At 45.6% G+C, this 18,572-nt stretch overlaps 1 protein-coding gene across 1 annotated transcript in view; it reads left to right on the top strand.

Annotated features, from left to right (window-relative positions):
• The window catches only part of LOC137418771 (sodium- and chloride-dependent neutral and basic amino acid transporter B(0+)-like), a 193,619-nt gene extending 177,940 nt beyond the window's left edge, over positions 1 to 15,679 (top strand). Inside the window, exons 13-14 of the mRNA XM_078776390.1 lie at positions 1,957 to 2,124; positions 14,672 to 15,679. Coding sequence (XP_078632516.1) covers positions 1,957 to 2,124; positions 14,672 to 14,815 — 312 coding nt within the window. The 3' untranslated portion in view covers positions 14,816 to 15,679. The remainder of the gene's footprint in view (positions 1 to 1,956; positions 2,125 to 14,671) is intronic.
• Positions 15,680 to 18,572: the final 2,893 nt, after the last annotated feature.

Genomic DNA, 18,572 nt, shown 5'->3' with positions numbered 1-18,572 from the left:
ATCAAGGATATTGTTACGGCCCGCGGATAAGATGTTATGTTTGCCGAGCGGATGGCCCCGCGGTCGTACAGTTACCCCGACTAACCCGATTCCCGAACGTTGGCCAGATCGCGCCACAGATAGTCAATAGGGAAAAGACTAAGGCGACACGGATGTGAAGAAGAAGCAGACAAAAAGGTTGGAAATACGAATATAATTTATTTACTATTTACAGGCTCAAAGAAACCAAGGAGAAGGAAAGATAATAAAATAAAATAGACAGAGGGACGGACCAGAAGGACACAGTGAAAATCGCTAGCTTATCTAAACAGGCTTAACTTATTCCCAGGGACAAGACAAAAGACAGACTACGAACACACTTACACGGGGAATGATGATGGGAATGGCAGGAGGTGGATGGCTGGAGGGAGAGGGAGGTCCAACGGGTCCTGCAGCACGACCGGCGCGTTGGGCAGCCGCCGTTCCTTCGCGGCCCTGCTCCAAACTGCCATCCAGGCTGCTGTGGCTGCAGTTTCGGTGGCTCAAGCTGCTCTCTTCAGGGATCCCTTACTCAACTCTCTTCTCGGTGATCTCTTCGCCGCCACTCTTGTCATGGACCTCTTTTGTCATGGACCTCTCTTGTCATGGACCTCCTTACGCAACTCCTGACCACTCTTGCGCGCGCGCTTTTATAATGCCTCCGGCGATTAAGCCGCCGGCCTTCAGGACACGCCCATCGGTGTGCTCACCTCGGCCATGGTTGGTTGCGCGACCCTCTGGCTCCGCCCTTGATGACGGGCGGGCACGCCTTTCTTCCCCGACCCAAGCACATGTTCAATGGTGGTTTTGGAGGGGATGTAATTGGCAAATTGAGGCTTGGCCATGACGAAAGGGGAAATGGAGGTTTTTGGGAATGTGAATGAAGAATGAAGGGAATCTATCTATTTCACTTGGTGCAATGGAGTGTCATTTTAATGGAAGACAAAGCCTTAACCTAATACACAGAATAAGGAAATAAACTACTGAACAGGGATATTATAGTGTCCTTCAATGTATGCTTTATGGAATTAACTACCGGAACGCCCTTTGACCTTTATACACACTGGAGCAAGGAGGGCTCAGACTAAAACAATAATTCACAACCATTGGTATACAATACAACACAATCAAAAAAACTCAATCCTCATATCCGCAACAATATTTTTGATTTATTGATTAATCATTTAATCGATAAATGTATTTATTGATTAATCAATTAATTATTTAATTTTTTATTAATGACTTGTTTAATTACATTTTTAAAAGATACATCTTCGTATGAAGCACTAGAGGTTTAGTTATGCTATCAGCCAATTGATTAAGAAAATATGTTGTGATAATCTCTTATTGATTTTATTATACAATTGATCAATCAATTATTGTACACCACTCCCTCCCCATGCAGTCTCGATGAGCTGCACTGCAGTATTGCCGGGCGCGCTGTAGGATATTTAATTATTTGGCATGGTGGCGGTGTACTTTGAATGTATCTGTACTTGTTATTTTTATTTCGTTTAGTAGTGTTTTGTTGCATACAAACATAATCATTTCAATGAAAGGGAGATGTTGTGATTGGTACTCCGTACTGCGTCGTGACGTCTGGGAGCGTAGCTTTGTCGGTCGCTTGCTGCAAGTCATGATGGCGGTCTGGTCTATGAGAGCTTAGTATCGTCTTTAATAAACAACTTTATTCAAGGAGAGTCCTGAACTTACTAGAGAGATGGAGTTTTAAATGTTATATGCTGTACAAAATACAACCTGCCATACATTTTATGAAATTTGGACAATGAAGGGCTACCTGAGGCCTGAAGGCAAGGTTAATTAAGAGAGAGAACTATTTTGGATTTTGGACAAAAAAAAAAAAGAAAAATCTGAAGATAAGTATCGTAAACCTAATGTATAAGTGATACCAACCGATTCATCTTCTCTACATTGCAGGCAATTCTACTTTGGTCTCTAGTATCATTTTCTGCCCCAACATATGGTGATGTGCAGTACCCTCAATGGTCTGTGATTCTCGGCTGGTGCACTGTGGCTTTCGCCTTGATATGGATCCCAATCATGGCCATCGTCGCCATGTACAAGGCTCATGGTAACATATTGCAGGTAAGCCATACTGAGCTGTACATACAATCTGATCACTTTCATTCAGTAAAACTAGTTAATCCACGGACTCAGTCAAAAAAGATTGTCACCATCGATTTAATGTACACACAAATATGGCAGAATCTTTGAGTGCCCGGTTATTGGAAGAATGCATACATCCTGGAGTTGCTTTCGAGGATTAAGAGCTGAGAACCGAGGGAGCTTGAATGGAGACGAGGTTCAAAACAACACGAGAGGTCGCCGACCTGACTGTGATATGAAATTAACTGGCTTTGTGCTTCAGCCTCATCGTGAGAGAATCCAAATATACTGAGAGCTGTATATTGCACAAAATCCTGGACACGTGTGATTCTGGAGCAGCAGCCCATAGGGGAGAGCAATACTTAATTGATACCAGGATTATTGCCTTGTAGGTGTAAGTACAGTGTTACGTGGTCCCCTCGGTGACTACCTGGTCTCGGTGACCCCCGGACCATGAGAGGAACTTCGCCAGAAAGTTGTATTATATATGCGCGTTCGCAACGCAATCCCTATGAATTCCACCCAAGAGAAAACTGATTTTCAATGATATATTTCAAGGGTAATGATACCATACAATTTCAATGATACAATCAAGGATATATTCCCCGAGCAATCCACCATCCACAATTCACCCTCAACAATCAATCCCCTAGATGATTAAGATGGCCATCTTACATACGTGTGTCCCCTTTTGTACTCACGACCCCCTTTGGTCTCTGTCCCTCACAATGTCTCTGGGCCCCTCCTGACCAAGATGCTGGTCGGCTTCGCCGCACTCGGGCGGTTGAACGAACCCCGGGTGGACGTTTTTCCACCGGGCAGGTATCGTACCGGGCACCACGGCTGCAGCCCCCTCCTGGCCACGCGAAGCGGGTACTGTAAAGCAGGCAAAAGCCACACGCCGCTTGCAACGCGTGGTAGGCCCCAACGTGCGACCCGTACGCGTCTTTGTAGACGGTGCCGCGAACGGTGCCAGACGCTGGGTCGGTGTACAGCCCCACGGCAGCTTGACGTGTCCACCGGGTAGGTACCCGTCCCGGTAACTCCTCTCGCCAGACGGGCTTGGGAACGCCGCTTTTCCACACGGCTCAATATCGATCCCACCTCTCGTCGGAGCGGGGCGAGGAAGAAGAATCCTCGTTGCTTCTCTCGACCTCGTGTCTTTCTTCTTCCGTTTCCGGTCTCTTTTTCCAGAAGGGCTCCTGACCCTCCAACCACAACAACCCTTAATCGACTACACATTGATAAGCAAAGACCTGAATAGTAATTCACATACATTCCCATAAATATGTAACACTCCCCCCCTTCAAGAAAGAAAGTTTGAACCCAGCGAAAACTTTCTTTGCCGGCCAACTTGGATAAACAAACCAGATAACTCAACCCCCAAATCATCAGTTCCCCTGGGCAACAATTATCACAACTCAAAAATAAAGCAACAAAATTTCACAAAACCCCCAGAGATTTTCAAAGGTAATTCACTCTGGACAAAGCACCAGCAACGACATTGTCCCTGCCCTTTACATGTTCAATTTCCCGTTGGACTCCTGCCAAGCCCAACTCCATCTCATGACCCTCTGACTTTGACTGTCAGTTTCTGGTGAATGAAGGTTAAGGGGTTGATCAAAGATCCAAAGTTAAGCAACTCGATAGCACTTTTTCCGGGAGGCCAAGCCGAGTATTCACTACATGGATGCCTTTAGGAACGTGGAGTTCACGGTTAGTCCGTGCATGAAAGTTCACTACATGGACGCCTTTAGGAACGTGGCGTTCACGGTTAATCCGTGTAGGAATCTTGGCTCGGCGGCTCCGCCGCATTCAGTGCTTCAGCTTTTCAGAACTTCCCTAATAATTATGGTGGGACCACTTGTCACTGTAGTCCCATGCATAGCGGTCTCCTTCTCGGCCACTACTTTGACAATCCTTCCTTCGGGAGCTGCCGTAACTCAGGGAGCCTCCATAATAATACTGATTGCGGCCACCACCAAAACTACCGCCCAGTTGTACTCTCCTGTAGACCTCTCGACGCCTACGAAATGCCTTCCCTACTGTTATGGTCCGACCCTCCAAATCCTTGCCATTCCAATTCTTCTCTGCCTCCCTGGCGTCTTTTGTGCTTGCAAACGTGACAAAGCCGAACCCTCTTGACTGTTGCGTTTCCCTGTCTCTTACCAACCGCACTTCCACCAGCGGCCCATATCTGTTGAAGACAGAGGTCAGAACTTCTTCCTCTGTTTTGAAGTTCAGTCCCCCTACAAATAACTTGGTACTTTTGTCGCCATCCCGAGCTGGTGTGGTGTTATTTTCCCTGCTGGGCTCTTTACCAACCCTCAGGTTACCATAAACTTGACCCCCGGCCAAATCATTCCCAATAACCACAGATACACCCTCAACAGGAAGTGTGGCTTGTAAACCGACGGTGACCGGTCCTGACACCAAATCGGACTCCAAATGGATGACATGAAGTGGAGCACTAACACCGCCCCCGATCCCCTGTAAACGAACACTATCCCCCGTTGCCGTCTCCTCGGACCATGGCAAAATGCCTTCAAGCATTAAAGATTGATGTGCTCCTGTGTCCCTCAATATCCTAACCGGTCTCCGGTTAGTCGAGGCTCCATCCAGTGACACAAACCCCTCTGAAATAAATGGTTGGTAACCCTTTTGATGGCGATTTCTCACAATGGCCATTGCATTTGGAGTCGTACTAGTCGAACTCCGCTCCTGATTTTCCTTTTTCAGGGCATAACATTGGGACATCACATGTCCAGGTTTCTTGCAAAAAGCGCAAGTAGGCCTGGAGGAAAAACTCGTGGTCTGCCTCGGGCCCCCCGGAAAATAAGTTTGTCTTGGGCCCGTCGCCCTCTGATTTCTACCAGTTGGGGTATCATAGTTGTCCCCATAATCATCTCGAGGCCGCCGCCATGCAAGGTCGTTCTCCGCACCGGGTGTTCCATAACTCCCCTGCTGAAGTCTAGGCGAGGAGTTAGGTTCGTGGACCCCTATTCGGTGGGTTAAGGCATAATCATCTGCCATGGTGGCTGCGTCCCACAACTTTGGTACTTTCTTTTCCTGCAGGTACACTTTGATGTCCTCGTGGACACACTGCTGAAATTCCTCCACCAGGATCAAGTCACGCAATGTTTCGAAGTCTTTCCCGACTCCTTTTGACTCACACCACCGATCAAACATGTTTTCTTTCACTCTGGCAAACTCCACATGGATCTCACTCTCCCTATTCCTGGCATTCCTGAATTTTTGCCTGTAAGCTTCCGGAACCAACTCATAGGCTTTGAGGATGTGCTTCTTCAGTACCTCATAATCTGCACATTGGTCCATTGGTAGCGCCGAATATATCTCTTGAGCTTTTCCCACCAGCACACTTTGCACTAGTATGGTCCAGGCCTCCTCCGGCCAGTTTAATTGTCGAGCCACTTTCTCAAAGTGTGGAAAAAATTTCGCGACTTCCTTTTCACTGAACGGTGGAACCAGCCTCACATGTATGCCCACATCCCAGGTTTTCTGGTTAGGTGTCGACCCCGTCAGCAAGGGTGGTGCCTCTCCCCGTTCTCTCATTAACTCCAGCTCCTTGAATTTAATTTCCTGCCGAAGCTCCATGTCACGTTCCTTTAATTCCCTTTCTGCTTTTCTCTCCTCTGCTTCGAGTTCCCTTGCAGCTCTCCTCTCCTCTGCTTGTTTCTCTTCTCTCCTCTCCTCTGCTTTCCTTTCTTCTTCTTTTCTTTCCTTTTCTGCTTTCCTTTCTTCTTCTGCTCTTTCCTTTTCCGCTTTCCTTTCTTCTTCTTTGATCCGTTCCTGGCTCCGTAATTGCAACTCCAGTTTCCGGAGCTCAACGTCTTCTGGTTCTTCGGGTAGCCACTCCCAGGCTAACTCGTCCCATGTTCCTAATCCCACCATAGATTGTATCACCGTGGCCTGCAACTCTGCCTTCCTCAAATTAGTTCGGACCTCCAAGTTAAAATGTTTGGCCAATTTCAAGAGGTCCGACTTTAGTAACGCTCGGAACTGTGCCTCACTCGGGGTTACCGCAAAGTTCTGTGCCACAAACGCCATGGTGCCTATCGTTAACACCTGTTAACCTTCACCCAATACTTTACCCCCAATTTCCCCAAAAATTTACCAATTAATACTTAATTAATAAATTTTAATTAATAAAAATATTATTTTATAATTTTATACAATTTTAGATCCCGGACGTAGACCCAATTGCGAATCCGCAAATCGTAATTTGGACGAGCCCCCAATTCTGTTACGTGGTCCCCTCGGTGACTACCTGGTCTCGGTGACCCCCGGACCGTGAGAGGAACTTCGCCAGAAAGTTGTATTATATATGCGCTTTCGCAACGCAATCCCTATGAATTCCACCCAAGAGAAAACTGATTTTCAATGATATATTTCAAGGGTAATGATACCATACAATTTCAATGATACAATCAAGGATATATTCCCCGAGCAATCCACCATCCACAATTCACCCTCAACAATCAATCCCCTCGATGATTAAGATGGCCATCTTACATACGTGTGTCCCCTTTTGTACTCACGACCCCCTTTGGTCTCTGTCCCTCACAATGTCTCTGGGCCCCTCCTGACCAAGATGCTGGTCGGCTTCGCCGCACTCGGGCGGTTGAACGAACCCCGGGTGGACGTTTTTCCACCGGGCAGGTATCGTACCGGGCACCACGGCTGCAGCCCCCTCCTGGCCACGCGAAGCGGGTACTGTAAAGCAGGCAAAAGCCACACGCCGCTTGCAATGCGTGGTAGGCCCCAACGTGCAACCCGTACGCGTCTTTGTAGACGGTGCCGCGAACGGTGCCAGACGCTGGGTCGGTGTACGGCCCCACGGCAGCTTGACGTGTCCACCGGGTAGGTACCCGTCCCGGTAACTCCTCTCGCCAGACGGGCTTGGGAACGCCGCTTTTCCACACGGCTCAATATCGATCCCACCTCTCGTCGGAGCGGGGCGAGGAAGAAGAATCCTCGTCGCTTCTCTCGACCTCGTGTCTTTCTTCTTCCATTTCCGGTCTCTTTTTCCAGAAGGGCTCCTGACCCTCCAACCACAACAACCCTTAATCGACTACACATTGATAAGCAAAGACCTGAATAGTAATTCACATACATTCCCATAAATATGTAACAACAGTGCATTCAGAAAGTATTCAGACCCCTTCAGTTTTTCACATTTTGTTATGTTGCAGCCTTATGCTGAAATCGTTTAAATTCATTTTTTCCCTCATCAATCTACACTCAACATCTCATCTATCTATAATTCCAGTAATCTCTGTGTGTTTGTTTGTACGTTTGTACGTTTGTTTGTTTGTCTGTGACCGCTGTTTCTCGACAACCACGGGTCCGATATACTTTAAACTTGCCAGGTATATTGCTGAGGACCCGAGGATGTGCCTTTTCAAGGTTTGAAATTAATCGGACAAGTACTTACCGAGCTATGGCGATTTAGCCGTTCGCCGTTCGCTTTGGCGTTGCGAATGGACCAAACCATTGCATGTAAATAGAGGGGGGGGTTCTGTGGTCGTTGCGAATGGACCAAACCATTCATGTAAATAGAGGGGGGGGGGTTCTGTGGTCGTTACTGCCACGTGGTTTCAAAGTTTTTTTTTGTTGTTGGTGTTTGCACGCATGTTTTTTTGCACCCACGTACGGGCACGCCCTAGGATGTTTACACACACACACCCCTACACAAATTTTTTTTTTTTTTTTTTGGCAAGGAACGGGCACCCACGTACGGGCACGTCCTAGCTTATATATAGTACGGGCATGCCCTAGTAATGACAAAGAGAAAACAGGGTTTTGGAAAGTTTTGCAAATTTATGAAAAAGAAAAAACTGAAATATCACATTGACATAAGTATTCATACCCTTTGCAATGACACTTGAAATTTAGCGCAGGTGCCTCCCGTTTCTCTTGATCATCTTTGAGATGTTTCTACACCTTGATTGGAGTCCACCTGTGGTAAATTCAATTGATTGGACATGATTTCGAAAGGCACACACCTGTCTATATAAGGTCTCACAGCTGACAATGCATATCAGCAAAAACCAAGCCATGAGGTCGAAGCAACTGCCTGCAGAGCTCAGAGACAGGATTGTGTCGAGGCACAGATTTGGGGAAGCCTACAAAAAATCTCTGCTGCATTGAAGGTTCCCAAGAGCACAGTGGCCTCCATAATTCTTAAATGGAAGAATCTTGGAACAACCAAGACCCTTCCTAGAGCTGGCTGCCCGGCCAAACTGAGCAATCTGGGGAGAAGGGCCTTGGTAAGAGAGGTGACCAAGAACCCGATGGTCACTCTGGCTGAGCTCCAGAGATCTTGTGTGCACATGGGAGAAACTTCCAGAAGGACAACCATCACTGCAACACTCCACCGATCTGGGATTTATGGCGGAGTGGCCAGACGGAAGCCTCCCCTCAATGAAAGACAGGAAAGCCCACAGAATCTTGTTTTTCACAGTGTGAGTCCTTTAGGTGCTTTTTTGCAAACTCCAGGCGGGCTTTCATCTCTTTCATTGAGGGGAGGCTTCCGTCTGGCCACTCCGCCATAAATCCCAGATCGGTGGAGTGTTGCAGTGATGGTTGTCCTTCTGGAAGTTTCTCCCATCTCCACGCAGGATCTCTTGAGCTCAGGCAGAGTGACCATCGGGTTCTTGTTCACCTCTCTTACCAAGACCCTTCTCCCCCGATTGCTCAGTTTGGCCGGGCGGCCAGCTCTAGGTAGAGTCCTGGTTGTTCCAAACTTCTTCCATTTAAGAATTATGGAGGCCACCGTGCTCTTTGGAACCTTCAATGCAGCAGAGATTTTTTTCTAGGCTTCCCCAGATCTGTGCCTCGACGCAATCCTGTCTCTGAGCTCTGTCGGCAGTTCCTTTGACCTCATGGCTTGGTTTTTGCTATGATATGCATTGTCAGCTGTGAGACCTTATATAGACAGGTGTGTGCCTTTCCAAATCATGTCCAATCAATTGAATTTACCACAGGTGGACTCCAAGGTGTGGAAACATCTCAGATGATCAAGAGAAATGGAAGGCACCTGAGCTAAATTTCAAGTGTCATAGCAAATGGTCTGAATGCTTATGTAAATGTGATATTTCAGTTTTTCTTTTTAATAAGTTTGCAAAACTTTCTAAAATCCTGTTTTCTCTTTGTCATTATGGGGTATTGAGTGTTGATTGATGAGGGAAAAAATGAATTTGTACAATTTCAGCGTAATGCTGCAACATAAGAATATGTGAAAAAAGTGAAGGGGTCTCTGAATACTTTCTGAGTGCACTGTGTAGTACTACTCCTGTCTATGCCAGTTGTTGGCCCACACAAACAGCCAGAATTTATATTGTTAAGAAATTGAAACTTTATCCTTTGTACACCTACTTGATGATCTCCCCTTGATTACCTGGTTTGCAACATTCCAGTTCATTGAAAAAAAATTGCCGCTCAGTTTTTCTTGATTCAGGGTTGCTGAAAACCTGCTTCAACCAAATTTCAATATCTTCAATATATATGGCTTGTCATCGTTTTGCCCTTCACATCATGAAATCTATTTTTTTTTTGTATGTGAAATCTATTTCTTATTCGTTCGTTCGTTCTTCGACCACGTGTTTCTCCCCCATTTCCCCAGATAGTTTTCACTCATTAACCTTCAATGTTTACACTTTCCCCTCAAGTTATGTATTCCGTCATATTTTATAACACCTTTTTCTTCTTCTTCTTTAAAAGGCTGCTTTCGACTTGCTCACCAAATCAATTCATCCCAAAAAAAATATCCATCTCCTATAGTGCCTTTTTTCTACATTCCCTAAACTCTCCTGCACTCCATCCTCCATCCAGCGTCCTTAAACGTATTTTTAACTCGAAGGTCACAAGCAACTCATTTTGCAATAAATGTTCGTTTCCCATAAATCGTACACTTTCAAAAATCCAATCTCACCCCTCCCCTCCAAATCTTCCCCATAACCCCTCCCCTCCAAATCTTCCCCATCACCCCTCCCCTCCAAATCTTCCCCATCACCCATCCCTTTCAAATCTCCCCCCTTGCCCCCCTCCCTCCTAAACGACCCCCTCACCCCTCCCCGCCAAGACGCCCCCTCGCCCCTCCCCTCCTAGACTCCTGCCTCACCCCTCCCCTCCAAATCTCCCCCATATCCCATCCCTTTCAAATCCCTCCCCTTGCCCCTTCCCTCCCAAACTTCCCCCTCACCCCTCCCCTTCAAATCTCCCCACCCTCATTGCCTCTCAATTTCCCCCCTCTCACTCCCCCTCCTCAAAGCGTCCTCCCCGCTTCTTCCCCCTTCAAACTCTCACCTCCATCTCCCCCAACCTTCTGCCTCGCTCTTCCCCCTCCTCAAATAACACCTCATTGTGGCTCACCCAATCACCATCAAACCTTTTGTCCGCCCCATCCTTCCCTTTCTCCGAGCTATTCTGAAATCTCTGACACACCTTCAACAGCTCTCCCTACCTCTTCCACCTCTTCCACATCTTACCCTACCCCTCCTCCCCCCTGTTCTGTATCTGATGCTCCCCCTTCCTCTTCATTAACGGTATGGACCTCAAACATCCGGGGCCTTCGTTCAAACTTAACTGATCTCTCCATACAGGTTGCTTCTGTCAAACCAGACGTGATCTGCTTAACAGAAACTTTCCTCCTTTATGATGTCTCTGATTCCATAGTATCTCTCCCGGGCTACTCCCTCCTCCGGTATGATAGACCTGAGCCTCGTCCTGGAGGCGGGGTTGCTATCTTTATCAAAAACTCTCTTCCTCACTCGCCCTGCACTGCACTCTCTCCACCTCACCCCCAGGAATACCTCTGGCTACGGCTTCCCCTTCGCTCCCACCTCTTGTTCATATGTGTGTTGTACCGTCCACCAAACAGTGATGACTCCATCTACATCTAGCTGTCTGATGATATGGACCAACTTCTATCTACTCATCCCAACTCTCTCTTCCTCATATGTGGTGATTTCAACTGTCATCATGCCAGTTGGCTGGGTGTGGGTACCTCTCTCACCAGCCATGGCTCCTCAGCAAAGGACTTCTGCGACTCACTGGGACTGACACAATCTGTCAATTTCCCGACCCGGATCTCAGTCAACGGAACATCTTCTCTTCTGGACTTGGTTATGACTAACTTCCCTGAAAATGTCTGCTGCTCTTCTTCTGCTCCGATCGGATCATCTGATCATGTCCTTGTTAAAGTGGACATCTCTCTGACCATCCTCAGGGAGCCTGCTCAGCGTCGACGAGTCTGGCATTTCACTCAGGCCAACTGGCACGGTCTTCAAGCAGCCATCAATCATCTGGACTGGTCTCCCATCTCTACCACCTCTGACATCAACTCATCCTGGGAATTCTTCCAAAGTAAATTGCTCTCTCTCATGCACAGATTTATCCCATCTCGTCTTCAGTTGTCATACCCTTCCTCCCGTCCATGGTACACGGAATCTTGTGGTGAGGCTGTTGCCCAGAAACAACTTGCCTTCGTCTCCTGGAAAGCAAATCCAACGGAAGGAAATCTCATTTCCTTTCACAAAGCCCGAAACAAGTGTGTGTCCACCCTCAGGAGAGCCAGGAAACAATATCTCTCCGTTCTCAAGACCGAACTCTCTTATCTGTCTCCCTCTTCCAAATCCTGGTGGCGTCTGGTCAAATCCGTTTCTGGTGTTTGTTCCCCCTCCATCCCCTCCCTTACCTCAAACGGCTACACAGCTGACTCCGCACGTGAAAAAGCTGAATGCCTCAACTCTGTGTTTGCCTCTAAATCTTGTGTCCCAAACCCATCCCTCTCTGTACCCACCATACCCAGTCGTACCCTGCTGCTCCTGGACTCCGTGTCCTTTCCTCCTGACAAGGTGGAAAAGTTTCTGTCAACCCTCGACTCTGATTCTGCAACTGGACCCGACGGCATCAGCCCACGGGTCCTAAAATCCTGCTCTGCTGCTCTATCTCACCCTCTCTCTGTTCTCTTCACCCTCTCTTTTGCTCAAGGTCAACTGCCATCTGCTTGGAAATCAGCCAACATCACCGCTTTGCACAAAAAAGGTGCAAAAACAGATCCTAGCAACTACAGACCAATCAGCCTTCTCCCAATTATCAGCAAAGTCATGGAATCCATCATTGCTTCGGATATGAAATCTTTCCTCTTCTCCAATGGCTTGATCTCTGATCATCAATTTGGTTTCAGACCAGGTCACTCTACTCTGGACATGCTGCTTCTGCTGTCTCAACAATGGATGGAGGTCCTCAATGCCAAACAGGAAATTAGAGCTGTCTCCCTCGACATATCACGTGCCTTCGACACGGTCTGGCACCCCGCTCTGCTCACCAAACTCTCCTCCTTTGGTATCCATGGAAATCTCCACGCATGGCTGGCGGACTTCCTCTCTAGTCGTCGTCAACGTGTGGCCCTGAATGGGTTTCTCTCATCTACTCTTCCTGTTCAGGCTGGAGTTCCCCAAGGCAGTGTTCTGGGCCCCGTGCTTTTTCTGGTCTTCATCAATGATCTCTCTGACTCTCTCGAAAATCCTCTCTATCTCTTTGCTGATGACTCCACTCTCTGCCGCTCCATTCCTCTTCCCTCAGATCGGCAGTCTGCTGCCTCCTCACTCTCTGAAGACCTGGACAAAATCACAGACTGGTCAAACAAGTGGAACATGTCTTTCAATCCTGACAAATCTCACACTCTTACTATGTCTCTCCGAAAAGATCGACTGGACAACCCTCCCATCTACTTTCTCAACAATCCTCTCCAAGAAGTTCTGTCGCTCAAGATTTTGGGTCTCACTATCTGCCATGATCTTTCTTGGGAAAACCACATTTCCAAGCTGGCCTCCAAAGCCAGTCGCCGACTGGGCATCCTCCGTCGTGCGAAGTCCTTCCTCGGCACACCTGAGCTCCTCACCACATACAAGGCTTTCATCCGCAGCTCAATGGAATACTGTTCTCCCCTATGGGCCGGTGCTCCTGCCTCACACCTAGCTCGGCTTCACGCTGTTGAAACCAAAGCTTTCAGAATTATTGGAATCTCCCGCGATGAAGCTATCTCTGAGGGCCTTTCACTCACTCACCGCAGGCAGGTAGGTGGTCTTTCTGTCTTCTACCGACTCCTCTCCGGCCTTGCACCCCCAGCTCTCTCTGTGCTCTGTCCCCCAAATATTCCTACAGGTCGCACAAGATCTGCCAGCAACCCTCTGATGGTTAAACTGCCGAAATCTCGGCTCTCTGCTCACCTTCACTCTTTCATTCCTCTTTTCTCCCGCCTCTGGAACAAACTCCCACACTCCCTTCAATCCCACTCCTCCCTCCAGGTCTTTAAAACAGCTGTTCACCACCATCTCTTATCTTCCCCCATCCAAAACCTTGATCTTTTCTACCCCCGCTAATTCACCCCAGATCCACCTTGTTTGAAATTCCAACTTCTTTCCTGGAAGTCCTGGCAGTGTCCATATGTTTTATACCTCTCCCACCGCCCCCTTCCCACGCCCCCCCCCCCCCCCCCCCAAAGCCCTCGCCCTCTCTCAGATCTCTCGATGTCTCCATGTCTCTCGGTCCCTGCTCTCAAATGTTGTGTTTGTGTCCTTCCCCCTCTCTCCCCATCTTGTCTACCGCTCCCTATGTTATATGTTTTATGTGTCGGTTTGTCTTTCTGTGTGATTAATGTTCGCTCTTTCACGAGCCTCGACCTTGTATACAAAAAAAAAAAAAAAACAAAAAAAAAAAAAAAACAAACAAACACGATTTTCTTGTCGTCTTCTGATGCTATTTTTATTTGGCTTCCTATATGGACTGGTCAATGTGTGTACCGTCCCAAGGATGGACGTTGAACTGAGCGTCCTGTCTGCCTGCAATAGTTCGTGGACGTTAAAGATCCCACGGTGTCCTTCGTAAAGAGTAGGCGAGCTATCGCCGGCACCTTGACCAAATTCCAATTTCCTGCCCTGACTTCTTGAGTCGGAGTGGTGACGCAACCAGAATTGTCACTCAGTAACTGCTTCAGCAGCACCAACACTCCACATAGGACATGGCAGTATGATGATGATGATTATCTTGCTGGTGAAGGCCATTGTCACATTGTGTCAGCAGACAGGTATAAAAAAAAAGGATGAAATCAACAGGATATTGATCGAGGTATGCAAACAGAAGCTGACATTTTGGGCATTGATCCTTCGTCAAAGCGTCAGACCCTTTTTTGCTCTGACAAACGGTCAACGCCCAGAAACATCTGCCTCTCTTTGCACACCTCAATCAACGTCCTGATGATTAATCGACCATCCTGTAGGATCATTGTTGAGCATGTTACATTTCTAGCTGAGCTATGCCACAGGTCCATTGTCAAGCATGCAACCAATTGAGCTGCCCTGCTGAATGCTGCCAAATAAGACCGTGGTCGTAAACATGATTATTTGAGTTCTGCATTAAAAAAAAAAAATTTTCTCTTTATATTGCTTCCTGTATTTTGTATTTTCATTTTATTCTTGCAAATTGTCATTCCTCCCTATAGAAATTCCGTACTGCCTGCCGACCAGACCCATCATGGGGACCTTATTTGAACAAACACCGCACGGGTCGTTACAGTCCTCATCCAGAAGAGAAAAAAGAAAATGCTTCTGATCAGAGCCCTTTATACACTCTGCTCTGCTTATGATAACAAGGCATTCAACTAGATTTACCAGAGAGTTTTTATAACTTACAGAAGCCTGTGGTAAAATAGCACGATATAAAAAAAAGAAGCCTTTTATACTTGTGCTGGTTGAAAGAGCTCAAAATGGGAGGTTAATTCTTAACAGCAAATAAAAATAAATTGGGGAGTGATTGAGGCAACGGTCTGTTGCATATACACCGCCTGGGTTCAACCTTTTCTCTGATTGAAAAAATTATAACTTTCCCATTGGTTTGGGTGTGTTTCAGGGTGGCACAAATAGACAGCATCAGCCTATTATATATATATATACACACACACAGTATACTGTATATTTATGTATGTATGAGAAATTTTCAATTGTTTTAAATATCAATAAGAATTTGGGGATCACATTTTAATCCTGGTTAGGAGATGGGTTTTATTACAGCTGTGAGATTATTTGAATGTTTTTGGCCTTTCTAAAAGATGTAGCCGACAACCAACACTCATGTCACTAGATTTTATCAAAAGGTTCTTTGTCAGAAAGATTTTTGTTGTACAATATTTTGTGTAAGGGGCAACTGTGCTTTGTTTCTTATCAAAAGTCACTTTAGAATGAATGTTCATTGTTACTCTGATGGAGCTACGTCATTACCTTGGATGCTTGTGATTGTAAATCTGGCTATTTCAGCATGAACATGGCAGACAAGCTCAAGACGTTGTTTGCTGTGCTTTCACGAATCAATGAATTTCGTCATGTTTATTCTTTATACACTGGGTTTTATTTTTCTTTAATTCACTGTTCCTGTCCTGAAGAAATAATGCTAAAGGGATATGAGTCTTTTGAATATATCTTTACAACAAATAAATTTTCGCTTTTTTCAGTGATGCTGTTTTTTGTTTTTTGTAGAATAAGTTGCAAAGTCTTTCGGAGAAAATTATACGTTGGTATCTCTCAGCTTTAAGGCCATTATTTATTTAAGGTATTTGAGGTATTAAGGTATTTGAATGAAATACATCTACCCACTATTATCAATATCTCCTGAAATCCATGTTTCATTGCTCTCTCCATTAAGGAAAAGGCTTTAGCCTTCATTAGCTTTTTCTTTTTTGTATACAGAATCGAGGCTCGTGAAAGAGCTAACATTTATCAAACAAACAAATCAAACAAACAAGCAAACAATGTATATAAAAAGGGGAGCGGTAGACAAGATGGGGAGAGAAGGGGAGGAAGCACACAAACACAACATTTGAGAGCAGAGACATCGGGAGATGTGTGGGAGGGAGAGGGCTTGGGGGGAGGCAGGATAGGTATAAAACGCAAGGACACCAAGGACTTCCAGGAAAGCAGTTGGTATTTCAAAAAAGTGGATTAGGGGTGAAATTAGCGGGGGTAGTAAAGATCAAGGTTTTGGATTGGGGAAGATAAGAGATGGTGGTGAACAGCTGTTTTAAAGACCTGGAGGGAGGAGTGGGATTGAAGAGAGTGAGGGAGTTTGTTCCAGAGGCGGGAGAAAAGAGGAATGAAGGAGTGAAGGTGAGCAGAGAGTCTTGATTTTGGCAGTTTAACCATAAGAGGGTTGCAGGCAGATCTTGTGTGACCTGTAGGAATATTTGGGGGACAGAGCACAGACAGGGCTGGGGGGGCTAGGCCGGAGAGGAGTCGGTAGAAGATGGAAAGACCACCAACCTGCCTGCGGTGAGTGAGTGAAAGGCCCTCGGAGATAGCGTCATCGCGGGAGATTCCAATGATTCTGAACGCTTTGGTTTCAACAGCGTGAAGACGAGCTAGGTGTGAGGCAGGAGCACCAGCCCAGAGGGGGGAGCAGTACTCCATTGAGCTGCGGATGAAAGCCTTGTATGTGGTACAATTTTCTTCCAGAAAACCAAGACTCAGGTTTTTGTCGGTTTCAGGAAAGGAACAGGATCAGCACATGCTCCTTACCTAAAGCAGGAAGGTTTTTAGGCCTCTTGCTGTTCCACCCTATTTTACTTGATTTTGCATCTTCATTGTTTGACCAAGGCTGAGCGTAGGGAGGTCAAGGCCATTTATTTCTGATATGTGAAACACCCTGCAAACCATGTCTACAGAAAACAGACTTTTTGGAATGCTGGCTGCATTTTCCATCCAATCATCACGTAACTTTGTTTCAGAAAAATTCTTCATGTGTGTTAAAAGTTTGGCCAATCACTCAGGTGGTAACGGAGAAAACAAATTTAAAAGCGCATAAAGGTGAAAAAGTGAGGGCGGGAGAAAATAAGTGAGGGCCTCGATTGACGTTCCACAACATGGCTAAATATGGCTGTAGACACTTATTACTAGTCCAGTGAACAAAAGGTGCTTATTGAAAAAAGCCTATTTTTTGTCTGCCTCAATTTCACACTGCAGAGATACTACACAGTAAGGAAAACAAAATTTTAGGATACAGTAGAAGGAGCATTATGTTTAAGCTTAACATCATGCGATTGTACTTCTATACAAGTCAGCTTTGGCCTTATCTTGAATACCGTATTTAGTTCCTTCCACATTCCCAATAGTATCTTGTGACGATACCTTATGACGGGGTTCACCACTGTGGAAGCATACAAATATACATGTTCTCATATATATGTTCTCATATTGTTCTTTTCCAGAATGTGTTTTTCTGTGTAACTCTGTAAAAAATGAAACCTGGAGGGAAAAAGCCAAGTGCATTCCTATCCTGGACAGGTCATAAAGGAATGACCTATGGAGATAAGATAATGGAGTGTTCGCCATTTGTAAATGATAACAGCTGTCCAAAGCTCTTAGGACTTTTCAAGATAGAAACCAGAGTTTTGCAAGTGTCTTGCTATCTGGGCCGAAAGGCCCTGTGCGGAATTCTGAATTCCATGCTCATATAAGGAAAGAGGCCTTTGCTATATAGATCGCTGGCCAAGGAACTGGGGGATCTGCGCAACAGAAGAAGACTGTGAAGCTTTGCCACGACCGGCAGAACGATGGTTCGTTAAGTTTAGTTTGTTCATTAGTTAGTCAATATCTTGAATTAGTTCGTTTATGTAACAACCCTCTACAGCTTTAATAAACCTTGTGTGAGAAACAAGTTGGAGTTTTCTTTGTTGGAGTTTAGTAGTAGGAATTAGGAATTCTTCAATAGATGGTGGCCCGTACTTCCATTCAAATCATAAAATGAAAACAAATGAAAAAAATGAAAAAAATGAAAAAAAATGAAAAATGAAATGAAAAATGAAAAAAAAAATGAAAAATGAAAAAAATCACAAATCATCCCCCTCAAAAAATATGTCAGATATGATCCAGAGGCAGAACGGTGATTTGTCAATTGACAAAAGGTATGGGTCAAAGGTGACGACCAATGATCATATATCTCCGTCAGTGAATGGAACTGTTCTGGCAACATTGGAAATAGTTTGGTAGAGCTTTGGTTAAAACCTTTGGTTGCGGTATTTTGGAACGAATTGATAAACCATAGGAGATTGCTAAGAATGGAAACAAATATGGACCCAAGATAGAAAGATTTTATGATGATATGAATAATACTGAGATTAAAAGATTGAATTAAGTAATGTTGTAAATGCGCACAGCAGAGTAAGATGATGGCATAATGAAAATGTTATGCATTGCATCAGTTTTATCAGATCAGTGAACTCATATCACCACAAGTTACACTGTTAAAGAAAAACAAAAAGTGAGGAGGACTATGATAATAATACATTATGCATAGTTTGCTTGTTTGCAAGATTTGTTGGGAATTAGATATTCCTGTTTGTGATTTTAATCATA

This window comes from Myxine glutinosa, chromosome 4 (genome assembly GCF_964187855.1).
Source record: "Myxine glutinosa chromosome 4, kmMyxGlut1.1, whole genome shotgun sequence".
NCBI classification, from domain to species: Eukaryota; Metazoa; Chordata; class Myxini; order Myxiniformes; family Myxinidae; genus Myxine; species Myxine glutinosa.
The sequence above is the reverse complement of the archived record's forward strand: the minus strand, read 5'-3'. Positions and strand labels throughout refer to the sequence as shown.